General features: G+C 41.0%; 1 protein-coding gene across 1 annotated transcript; it reads left to right on the forward strand.

Annotated features, from left to right (window-relative positions):
* Positions 1-5,212: 5,212 nt before the first annotated feature.
* LOC135465996 (uncharacterized) lies at positions 5,213-12,194 on the forward strand. Its single transcript, XM_064743380.1, has 5 exons — positions 5,213-5,925; positions 6,407-6,505; positions 10,931-11,020; positions 11,320-11,449; positions 12,143-12,194. The coding sequence occupies exons 1-5, from the start codon at positions 5,361-5,363 to the stop codon at positions 12,192-12,194; spliced, it is 936 nt and encodes a 311-aa protein (XP_064599450.1). The 5' UTR covers positions 5,213-5,360.
* The last annotated feature ends 630 nt before the right edge of the window (positions 12,195-12,824 follow it).

Genomic DNA, 12,824 nt, shown 5'->3' on the forward strand with positions numbered 1-12,824 from the left:
ATTGTTTCATGTTTGAACTGTATTAATTTAAATCAATGTACTTTCATTCCGAATGGTTTTTGTTTACAATGTCTCCTAAAATAATGGATTTTTTGTACAGGTATTTTGAAAACTTCACTTTTCATTTGGATTTTCACGCTTGTTGACATGATTTTTGTTATAGTTAAAGGCAAAGGGCACTCTAAAATGAAGTATGTATTAGATGAAAGACTTAAAAACTGCCTAGGAAAATAGTTTGATAAATTTTTTTACAGTTTGTTTGACCTAGTAAAATGCATTTAAATATATTATTCTGTGGTGGGTTTTTTCTGACAACAATGCTACCAATGACGTCACATACGGTTGTTGCTACTTAACACACATTAGACTACTACATTTCATCGTTCAAAACACATATATACATAGATCTATGAATGTATTCAGGCTTCGCCTTGATGCAATGTTGTGTAGTCCTCGTCAATCATGGGGTAACCTATACATGGCAATGACATGTTTTAAGCAGGTCGTAGGTCGATTTGCGATCGTAAGCAACTTGGTCCAACTAGACGCAGTCGAGCTACGCGTATGTCGAAATACTTGACAAAACCTTACAGTCGTGAGCAGCTGGCGGCGTCTGATCAGATTAAGTTTCGGTGTACGTAGGTCGACTACGACTGGTGGCATCTGTAAGCAGAAACTTAGCAACGTGACTATCATGTAGAACTGTTGAGTCCGCAGTTGTCGGTGATCGCAAGCGTGTGGAGATCGACTAAAACCAGCGTCCGATCGTATGCTCACAGTTGCTCCTAGTTGCTTGCGGTCGCAAAAACCCAGTTGCTACCAGTAACAAGCTCGATCTACGCCCGGCTTTAAGCCATGTGCTTTTTCTGATTGGTCAACCTTCCTCAGTTCAAATCAGAGGGTCAGATTGTGTCTAATTTTGGGGACGTATATTCAAAGTGTTGAAATAGATCGCACTTTGGATATATGAACAGATGCAATCAAAGTGCAACTAAGATACCTATTTTATTATCGACAACTTATATACTAGCATGGTACACTGATTTGAATACTGATTTTACTTGTTCGTTGTTATGACCTATACATCGCTTTAGTGCATGTTTGGAGCTATATATTTATTTATTTATTTGATTGGTGTTTTACGCTGTACTCAAGAATATTTCACTTATACGACGGCAGCCAGCATTATGGTGGGAGGAAACCGGACAGAGCCCGGGGAAAACCCACGACCATCCTCGGGTTGCTAGCAGACCTTTCCACCTACGGCCGGAGAGGAGGCCAGCATGAACTGGACTTGAATTCACAGCCTGGGTCATTACGCTGCGTTAGCGCGCTAATCAACTGAGCCACGGAGCACCCCCTAGAGCTTTTGATTTTTTTTTTTTTTTTTTTTTTTTTTTGATTGGTGTTTTACGCCGTACTCAAGAATATTTCACTTATACGACGGCGGCCAGCATTATGGTGGGTGGAAACCGGGGAGAGCCCGGGGGAAACCCACGACCATCCGCAGGTTGTTGGCAGACCTTCCCACGTACGGCCGGAGAGGAAGCCAGCATGAGCTGGACTTGAACTCACAACGACCGCATTGGTGAGAGACTCCTGGGTCATTACGCTGCGCTAGCGCTTTAACCGACTGAGCCACGGAGGCCCCCTAGAGCTTTTGAAGCCACGTGCTTATCATATAACAGGAGAAGAAGAGTAACACAGAACTGAAAAAGTGGCCTTATGAGTGTGTTTTGAGCTGTCACTCACGTTGTCGCAGTTTCGCTTCCTGCACTAACCGCATCCACCACAGCCACCACCCCTCTTTACCTACCATACAAGGTCCTTTGTTCCGAAGTTCACTCATGTTTATATTCATAACCAATAATGTCAGTGGACGGATATTTGAGCAGCCGCCCAATTTTTCTCATACCATAATGCTGGCCATCTTCCTATAAGTGGAATACTCTTCAGTGCGCAGTAATCAGCTGTCCAACCATATAAATAAATATGTATGTATATACCTTCGTGAGGGGCATGTTGTTCCGTATCGCTTCTCTGGGCGACAATTCCTTCCATTTGACAGCCTGTATAAACACTACTTTCAGCAGCTGGATGGGAAATTCTGACAGAGTAGTAGGTATCAGTTTTCTTTACATGCGCCATAGCCTCGGCATTCTCCGGTCACGAGCGTAACCCTCTAGAAAATAACGATAGATTTTAATATTGATGACGTCACAAGAGTGGTTCGCGTCATCAGGTTTCTACGTTCTAAGTGGATAAATGGGGAAAAACCAAACCGGGATGAAAACTGTTTTGAGTTTTGATTGGTGTAAGCAGGAGAAGTGGCTGATCAAAATATAAGAAGAGGAAACATATAGCCGGCAATGAACAACAACGACGAAGAACGGCGTGGCGATTGGTATTCAGTCATTGTCGACAAACTGTTTACAACTTCTTACAAAGTATCAATGGCTCCAGCATACGCTTGAAAATATGTTGTGAAAATTTGAATCCTGAAATTCAGATTTATAAATTATTCCTTTCATAATTTGTTTCCTGGTATAAAAAAATGATTCTCTTTTTTTCTATTTACATAATTCATCTCTGTTCTTTATGTGACACCTTGACACCTCTGTGTAGGAAATTTGAGACGCCGGAATAAAGTTCCTGACGACCTTTTACCCGTGTGACGTACAAATATGTACGCCATCCTGGAGAGCATCGCTGCGTCAAGCGTATTAACAGAGGTGACGCATCCCTTCTACACTGTATTTCGACATGGAAATGACACATGGCTTCGCTGAACTGGCCCCAATAAAATATAGGTCCTATTTAACGTACGTCAGACTGCGGTCCCACGACCGTCGCCAACGGCTTAGTGTCACTACGACCCCTCAACGGACAGGGGGAGCGGGTGGCTCTTTATCCCTGCATAAACTAGGATTCTGCTGGTGGACTAAGCATTTTCAAGGCCTGGTACCAGTAACGTCTAATAAATTGCAATTAACACCCGTTTTTTTATCTTATTCTACTTAAGCTATGGTGCCAGGGGGCGTGTAAATTGCTGCTATTTATGCATTTACATGATAAGTGAGAATGTAACCCTAAGTGAAGTAAATGGACAAGAGGACGTATTTCACCGGTAACGTAGGACTATTTACCAGCTATCACACTGTCGTCGCCGCTCTGGTCTTACTCTCTAGGCTGTACGTCTTTCACACTGTGGTCACTGCTCTGGTTTTACTCTCTATGCTGTACGTCTATCACACTGTCGTCGCTGCTCTGGTCTTACTCTCTATGCTGTACGTCTCTCACACTGTCGTCGCTGCTCTGGTCTTACTCTCTATGCTGTACGTCTCTCACACTGTCGTCGCTGCTCTGGTCTTTCTCTCTATGCTGTACGTCTGTCACACTGTCGTCGCTGCTCTGGTATTACTCTCTATGCTGTACGTCTATCACACTGTCGTCGCTGCTCTGGTCTTACTCTCTAGGCTGTACGTCTGTCACACTGTCGTCGCTGCTCTGGTATTACTCTCTAGGCTGTACGTCTGTCACACTGTCGTCGCTGCTCTGGTATTACTCTCTATGCTGTACGTCTCTCACACTGTCGTCGCTGCTCTGGTCTTACTCTCTATGCTGTATGTCTGTCACACTGTCGTCGCTGCTCTGGTCTTACTCTCTAGGCTGTACGTCTATCACACTGTCGTCGCTGCTCTGGTCTTACTCTCTAGGCTGTACGTCTCTCACACTGTCGTCGCTGCTCTGGTCTTACTCTCTAGGCTGTACGTCTGTCACACTGTCGTCGCTGCTCTGGTATTACTCTCTATGCTGTACGTCTATCACACTGTCGTCGCTGCTCTGGTCTTACTCTCTAGGCTGTACGTCTATCACACTGTCGTCGCTGCTCTGGTCTTACTCTCTAGGCTGTACGTCTGTCACACTGTCGTCGCTGCTCTGGTCTTACTCTCTATGCTGTACGTCTCTCACACTGTCGTCGCTGCTCTGGTCTTACTCTCTAGGCTGTACGTCTATCACACTGTCGTCGCTGCTCTGGTCTTACTCTCTAGGCTGTACGTCTGTCACACTGTCGTCGCTGCTCTGGTATTACTCTCTAGGCTGTACGTCTGTCACACTGTCGTCGCTGCTCTGGTCTTACTCTCTATGCTGTACGTCTATCACACTGTCGTCGCTGCTCTGGTCTTACTCTCTAGGCTGTACGTCTGTCACACTGTCGTCGCTGCTCTGGTCTTACTCTCTAGGCTGTACGTCTGTCACACTGTCGTCGCTGCTCTGGTCTTACTCTCTATGCTGTACGTCTGTCACACTGTCGTCGCTGCTCTGGTCTTACTCTCTAGGCTGTACGTCTATCACACTGTCGTCGCTGCTCTGGTCTTACTCTCTAGGCTGTACGTCTCTCACACTGTCGTCGCTGCTCTGGTCTTACTCTCTATGCTGTACGTCTGTCACACTGTCGTCGCTGCTCTGGTCTTACTCTCTATGCTGTACGTCTATCACACTGTCGTCGCTGCTCTGGTCTTACTCTCTAGGCTGTACGTCTGTCACACTGTCGTCGCTGCTCTGGTCTTACTCTCTAGGCTGTACGTCTATCACACTGTCGTCGCTGCTCTGGTCTTACTCTCTAGGCTGTACGTCTGTCACACTGTCGTCGCTGCTCTGGTCTTACTCTCTATGCTGTACGTCTATCACACTGTCGTCGCTGCTCTGGTCTTACTCTCTAGGCTGTACGTCTATATATATTAAACACATTCCCTTTGTCGGCACAAGGCCGGCACTGAACCCACGCCTCGGTTTTTTTTTTTTGGTTTTTTTTTTTTTTCGATTATATAACTTAATCCCCTGAACAAAGTGTCTGTCTCTGAACACTGTGCATTTGATATAGTTACAACATGTTTGTAGAAAGTGGTTCTGTGCATGTGTAAATGGAAATGTTCAACAGTAAACGGAGGCAATGTTGAGACATTGGCATAAGTACGGAGGATGAGGTGCCGTTGTTTATAGGTTTTACCTCAGGTCTAAGTTGTAACACGATATCGTATCCGTGTTCAGTAATAAATAAACAACTTTACACTCCCTGCACTAATACAGACCGGGGGTGTGATATCGCATTAGCTAAATTTAATTCAACCTTCAGTCTTTGTGAAAGGCTGTCCTGGTTTACTGATAATGACAAGATAAAGTTAACTTTTGTAAGATATCACATGCAAGCTAGTAACCAATCTGGGGACGCACATCCGGGGAAGGGATAGTGGGGACACGGTTAACGTGATACAGTACTAATAGCTCCACAGTACATGGGCGTAAATTAAGTAGGCAGAGTATAAAGTGGACTGTTCACGAAACAACCAGACGCATTCATGGATTTTGTCCAGCTATGGGCGTTCCTCGTGGTCATCTCGACCCTTACCGTCTGGGAAATCCATGCCATATCAAGACGACAGAAAAGGGACGATTTGTTTTTTCGTCGCCTGGAATCTTTATCAATCCGCGTTGAGAACATCGAAGTGGACCTCCGCCGAGAACAGCGTAAAAGCGAAGCCTTACAAGCGGAATTAAACGAACTTAAGAACAGAGTAACTACGATCGAGGAGAAACCGAAAGGTCGTGGAGGGGTCGGAGAATTGCCAGATGCTGCCGTAAAGACACTGTCCGATCTCGCGAGAAAAACGTTCCAGGTCGATCTTGACGTGCTGAAATCGGGCATGATAGCGGAAAAGCAGAGAGCCGTCCAAACAGACAAAGCTGTTGAATTCTGTAAACTGTCTCTCAACAGGCAATCCTCTCGTTTGGACAATATTGACCGAAACGTGAGTGAACTTGACGGTCGTCTGAGTAATCTCAGTACAACCGTCATGGCCGTGAACAAAAGCTGTAGTCAGTGCTCTACGCATGCGTCAGGCAAAGGAAGCGAGACTATATCAGGTAAAACCGTGGGACTGTCTTTTGAAAGTTAATGCAACTTATTCAGAATTGTGATAATCTTGGCAAAGATGAAAATGGGATGTACTTTGTCCAGAGCGAAATTATGAATTGTTTTTAGTCAGTGACACGGTATTTGGTGCTTGCACTCGTTAAAGATGAATTCAGTCCAAAAGATCTGAAGTATTTTATTTCTGATGTTCGTCGTGGTCTATGGGAGCATTTGCGTATTATGTACGAGGATAACCCTGGTTATCTTGTATAGACTTTAAAGCTTTACCGACATTCTTCCGCAACTTAGGGCTTTCACAATGTTTTTAAAAATCGTATCCGGTGTAATCAGTTTGTAAGAAATACGTATTTGACACCAGTAAATAATCGAAAGAGACCTTTTTATTCTACTACATATATATAGCTTTTTATGTGATTTGTTTTATAGCATATATATTGTTACATTATACTGGTTTGGGCGATCTCCTTCCAGGAAAATGCCCACTGTTTGAGCGCCTAGTAACAAGCAGGAAAACACTACGCAGCATCGATTTGGGACAACCGGTGTGTGAAAAGCAAAACTTCGTGTATGGTAAGTCGGTCTGTTGTCCGTTGTGAAGCTGGGCAATCATGTACAATATGACGAAAACAGTTTGATAACATATTGATTTTAAACTTTGTGACAGCTAGCTTTGTAGAACGTAGGACAAATTGTGGTGAATTCGTACTATGCGCTGGTGTTATGTAGTCCGGCAAAATAGTAACAGATTTGGACATTGTCTTCAGGTAAGACGGCAAAAACTGTAACAAATTCTTAACCATATATATGGTTGTGTTCATTAGACACTGACTTTTGATAACCCACCAACAACTGTAACAAATTCTTAACAATATATATGGTCGTTTTCATTAGACACTGACTTTTGATAACCCACCAACAACTGTAACAAATTCTTAACAATATATATGGTTGTTTTCATTAGACACTGACTTTTGATAACCCACCAACAACTGTAACAAATTCTTAACCATATGTATGGTAATTTTCCTTGAACGCTGACTTTTGGTAACCCAGCAAAAACTGTAACAAATTCTTAACCATATCTATGGTTGTTTTCACTGGACACAGATTTCAGGTAACAGCTGTTGTAACTTCTTGTTTTCCTTGGACATTGACTTTCGGTAATCAAGGAAAAAGTGTAGAAAATTCTTGATTATGTATATGGGTGATCACATAGAGGATATTGCACAGTGAATGTTGAATACCATAAACTTCTAGTGAGAGGTGGAAATGATAACCCACGAGACGCCTTTCACGAGAACAATATTTATGGTATTCAACATTCAGGGGCAATATTCTATTTATTATTTATACCCTGACATTTTCTCTACATGTATATCAATACGTATCAATTTATCTTTTGCATCCGTTAAAATAAATAAGCAATGTGCGATCTTCCTCGCATTTCTGATTTTATTCATACGCGCTGCAATTTCATTCACGCCCGCGCTCACAAAACCTTTTTACAGTTTTAAACGTTGTCTGTAAGTAATTATACATTGTACAAAGGTTCTTAATGCTAATGTAATACAGGTACTTACGTAAATTAAGCAGATTTCCTACCTCTTTTTTGGCGAACTATACATTGTATAAAGTAGTTCCGGCAAGGTCAACTGTGGGTCATGGGTCAAGATCTCCAGCAGGGTAATGGCAAAATGCTATAACAAAAGTGATATATAACTAGTGGAGATATTGTTTTTATCAGTGAAGGAAATGCTGGGATTTTGCTGATGTATAAATAATAAAATATTGAAAATTCACCATAAGTAACCTAGCAAAAACTAACAATACCTTACCATATATACATGAAGCTGCTTTCGTTGAACACTTCGTCGTCATATGACTGAAAAATTGTTGAGTACGACTTTAAACCCCAAGCACTCACTCGTTGAACACTAACTCAATGTAACCTAACAGAAATTGTAACAAACTCTTGACCGTAAGTATGTTTCTTTTTTGATGGGTTTTTTATTCTTTTTTTTAGTTTTATACTAATACTGATGTTTGTATAACCTAGCTAACAAACTGTTATCTAAATGGTTGCTTTGTTTGAACGTTGGCTTTATGTAGATTGTAGGACAACATGTCATCTTTACATTACGGATACTTACTTACTGATCAGTGGTTTCTGTAATCTCCATTTCCATTTTTTATTCACCATAAACCTTAAATTAAGTACATAAGTATACATGAGTAATACATTAGGCGGGAATAAAACTCACAAGAGCTTGTCCTATCCCATGATAGTAATAATGATAAGTAAAATGTTATGTAATAGAGTATATACATAGATTAATGGTAATGGTGATATAACATTGTGACATATATATACATACATGGTAACAAACAATTGTTCGCAACCAGGAAGCATAAAAGATGTTGGAAACCTTAGGATGAACTTTAGGGAACTTTTTTTGGTCATTAACCTACAAAAGCAACCAAAATGTGTCTTAATCAAATTGCTCAAGGAGATATAATTTAAGTCTGGATTTAAAAAGAGATGTGGAATTTATAATACGAAGAGTGGTGGATGGTTTATTCCATTCTCGATGGCAAATTGTTCTTAATGACAAGTACAAGTTCGTTCTGTACATAGGTCTATTATAATCCAATCGAGTTGCTCTAGTCACATAGTGATCGGTAGCAGATTGTTTTAACAGATAAGTTTCGAAGCTATGAGGAATAAGTTCGTGATGATAAAAAAAGGCTTGTGTCCTAAGAGTGATAGAGTTAGAATGTTCATCTCTCGCAGTGGCAAGATGGATAGTTGACGGAACAAAGACACCTTTGCACTAATATAGTCGATATGGGAAATCCAGTTAAGTTTGGAAGTGAAGACCATTCCAAGAAATTTGAATTTATATAATCTTTCTATTCCATTGTCACATATTTTAAGAGAGGGTGGTGAGTTTATTTTCTTTTTAGTGAGAGTGGTTATGGGAAGATATTTTGTCTTCGTAATGTTCAGGGATTGGCGGTTACAGCAGAATCAAGTATGAAGTTTTTCAAGTTCAATGGACATAGTATTATAGAGATCATTTATATTATGAGAGGAGTAAACTGTGCTGGTATCATCTGCAAATAAAAGAAAATGAAGAAGGTTAGATACATGAGAGATATCGTTGATATAAAGTAAGAACAAGAAAGGTCCTAAAATAGAGCCTTGTGGAACTCCACATTGTACAGATTCAGTTGATTATAAAGTGTCAGAAAACGATACACACTGAGTTCTATTATATAAATAACTTCTAAACCAAGAGTTAATTATGCCTCTAAAACCATAGTATCCAAGTTTACGCAAATGTATGGCATGATTTACTGTATCGAATGCCTTCTCCTGCTAGCTTCTCCTGCTTTGTATACAGGGGGACACTTTAGCAAGTTTCATGTAGTCAGGAACTTTGCCTGATACGTAAGTTAATAATATGTGACAGAGGGGCAGAAATGTGATCGGAGACAAGTTTAACAACTGGCATTCGAATTCAAACATTCAAATGTGACTATACTGTACAGTTTGTTGGTGAGATCCGCAGTCGACGTGATTATCGTTATTTTGTCGTCATGAGTTTTCACATAAATTTTACCATCACGTGACCAGGCAAATATAACTTGAGAGTTTTCATTAGCAGATTTTGATAGGGACTGATTTTGTCGAGTGAGGTCCTCGCGTATTACACTTTGTTACTTCTAGATAATTTTACAATTACGCCCCGTGGGTTAGACTGAGAGTTGGGACGCAAGGGGCCGAGTCTATGCGCAGTACTTATATCAGTTGTTTTGGTAGTCATCCCCAATTTGTTGTTTAGAAGTTCAACAACTTTCTCAGAACAGTCAGCTAACGTTTCTGTCTTCTCGTCACCCTGAATTCCAGAAATTCGGACGCCTCTTCGTGTGTATCGTTCAAGACCATTGTGATGTTTACATACATCATCAAGTACATTCTTTACCCGGTTCAGTTCTTCACAGTCTTTCTCTCGCTCCGAGACCACAATGCTTTGTCCTCCCTTGAGGCGTCATTTTCTTGTTCGAGGTGGAATATTCTATTTTCTTGCTGGTCAATTTTCTCCGTAAGTGTTTTTATAATACGGCTCTCACTCACCTCAAGTTCTTTTCTCAGCATAACAGCCGTCACAACATAATTCAGTTTGTCGACAATGGTGTTAAGATGCTCCTCGACTGTCATGGTACCTTTTTCACCTTTTCCCAGGAGGTTTACTCATTGTAGCAAGAGAATGGTCATTAGAGCTCCGCGAACAAATAATTCGACATCTAGCTTAAGATTTGGTCTTAGTTTTAGATTTGTTCAGTTCCATTCCCAGTTGAAATAGCTAATGTATGGTAAGTCAGCAGCTGGCCACAAGTTCGGGTTGCATAGGTAGACCGGTTTGACAAGTTAGGGAAACCGTGTGCATGACCTGTGTCAGCATGGATGGATTACCTCATCTTATCTGCCTCCAGCCGTTGATCAGGATCTGTAGACTATATTTTCAAAATATGAATAAATTTAGCCCACCTTCATAATAGTTTACAGTTGTGTAGATGATTCATTTTCGGTCAGTATCTTCGGATGGAAGGAGCCAGTCTTAGCCATCGTCATGATAGTATAGGTACGGAGCAAATATTTAGTGTCACCATTCGGCCGCCATGTTGTCTCCAGACAAAATGTCATCAATTAATACCCTAGTGTTGTTTTCTTTGTGTAGTAAGAGACTAAATATAATCCAGTTTCCCTCTTCCTGTGTGTTCTAGTGATTGAAGGAGTGGCGTCTTTTCCAATCGGTCACGGTCCGCCAGCTCGATTATGTGATACACATATATAGGTTGTCTTCATAACCAGCCTTCAAACATTTTGTAATGAAGGTTTTATTTATTTATTTATTTATTTATTATTTTATAATAATCTTTTAAGCGAGTTTTTAAAACATCATTATTACAATTCCGTTGTCTGTTCGTCAGCGTTCTATGTTACTGTACAGAAGATCATGGAGCTACCGAACTCGGAATCTCGGACAGCAGAGATAACAATTGGCACTGGGATTAAAATAGGTATGTAGTGAATAGGCCTACAGTTTTGGCACTGACATGTTTTCATTTAAGACACAGCACCTATTTCTCTGTTATACGAATTTTGCCCTTCTGAATCACATTGCTGTCCGGACTTTGCATTATAAAATAGAATCTGAAAGTACTTTAATTTTTTTTAACATCTAACGTTAAAGCTTCCCATACGTGTACAACATAAATTTTTAACAGACCTAATTTATTTTTAAGGCAAATATATATTTTATCTTAAAAGAGAGATTCAACAAAAGCCCTAAGAATATCGTGGGTCATGTGTTATTTAGGTGATCGACAGATTCATCGCAATACTCGTGCCGTTGTAAGCTTATCACGTGACTGTCCTTGGCCAGATGTACAGAAAAGCAAGCACTACCTGATTTTTACCGACCAAGCCCTGAAAGCACATGGTCTAAGGTGAGAGAATGTTAGTGAAGTGTAGCACAAGATGGAAAGTGTTTAAATAAATAGCCTTGTACTCGGATATAGGAAGCAGGCTGAAAAAAGATTTCAGTTTTTTTTATGACAAGACAGAATTTATTAACTTTACTGGGTAGAGGCTGACATTATAATGTCATGCCGTCACAGCTGACAATCAGGAGTGCTTGGCAAAATGAACGAGTGCTAATTATACAGTGTTCGAACACGAAAATTTAAGGAAAACATTGTGGACTCGAGGAAAAAATTCTTAGTAAACGGTGGTAACACAACATTCGGTCATGTGCTTCTGATATACTGGGGCTTTGCACATGAAGTTATAGTCTCAAAGGAATCATTCTCGTAATTTTCAGTAAGTTATATTCTGTTTTGAAGTTCTAGTTAAAAGCATATATAACTGATGGATGCTGTATGAGTTGTAACACACATCTAATGCATATCCGGGGAGCATTTGTATAGACTAAAATGAACATTGGACGCCGCTGAAATATTTAACTGTTGCCTGGAGTGTTTTAGAGTACGCATGTCACCATTTGATCGACATTCGCATTTACTCTGACATCCACTATATCACCAGTGGAGAAGGACGGTCATGCGCAAATTATCGTAACTATTATGTTAAAGTCATGAAGTCTGCAAATGGGCTAACTTTTGAGCTTCTTCTGTTGTTAGAAACCGGACCCCGATGGCTCAAATGGTAGAGCATCCGATTCAGGGGCGGTAGATCTAGGGTCAATCCTGGGTTGAGTCAAAAGAGGAAGTTGTAGTCTCCTCGCTTGGCGTTCAGCATGAATGGGATAGTGCAACGACTGGTTGACTCGTATCAGTATAATGGCTTGGGTAGGGCGGCTTACCTTCCTTCAGTAAGTCGTCCAGTAAAGCAGCACTGGATAAAAGGGCGGTGGAAATCCGTCCTGCAATAAAGAGGCACATTACACGTATACGTACCCCAAGAAAAAGAACTTCTTGGTCTTCATATGACCGAAAAAGTGTTAAGTATTAAAACCTAAGCACTCACTTATTCACCACTCCATTGTTGGAAAATATTATGTCATGGGTATCAGCGACATATGCAGCTTAGAAACAACGAAAAGCATGTTGTTTTAAGGACAAGATTAAACATATTGAAAAGTTCATTTTCTCCCTCGCTAAAGAGAGAATACAATTATTTTTTTGTTGGAGTCCTTCGTGGCCATCGCGAAGCAATGACCCAGGAGCTTCTCACCAATGCGGTCGCGGTGAGTTCAAGTCCACCTCATGCTGGCTTCTTCTCCGGTTGTACTTGGGAAAGTCTTTCAGTAACCTGTGGATAGTCGTGGATTTGCCCCGGTCTCTAGCCGGTTTCCTCCAACCA

The sequence above is a fragment of the Liolophura sinensis genome, chromosome 5 (assembly GCF_032854445.1).
Source record: "Liolophura sinensis isolate JHLJ2023 chromosome 5, CUHK_Ljap_v2, whole genome shotgun sequence".
Taxonomy (NCBI): Eukaryota; Metazoa; Mollusca; class Polyplacophora; order Chitonida; family Chitonidae; genus Liolophura; species Liolophura sinensis.

Coding starts and splice junctions, on each gene's coding strand:
- LOC135465996 (XM_064743380.1), top strand. CDS start 5,361: ATGGATTTTGTCCAGCTATGGGCGTTCCTCGTGGTCATCTCGACCCTT. Junction 5,926..6,406: donor AGGAAGCGAGACTATATCAG/GTAAAACCGTGG, acceptor ATCTCCTTCCAG/GAAAATGCCCACTGTTTGAG. Junction 11,450..12,142: donor CTGAAAGCACATGGTCTAAG/GTGAGAGAATGT, acceptor TTCTGTTGTTAG/AAACCGGACCCCGATGGCTC.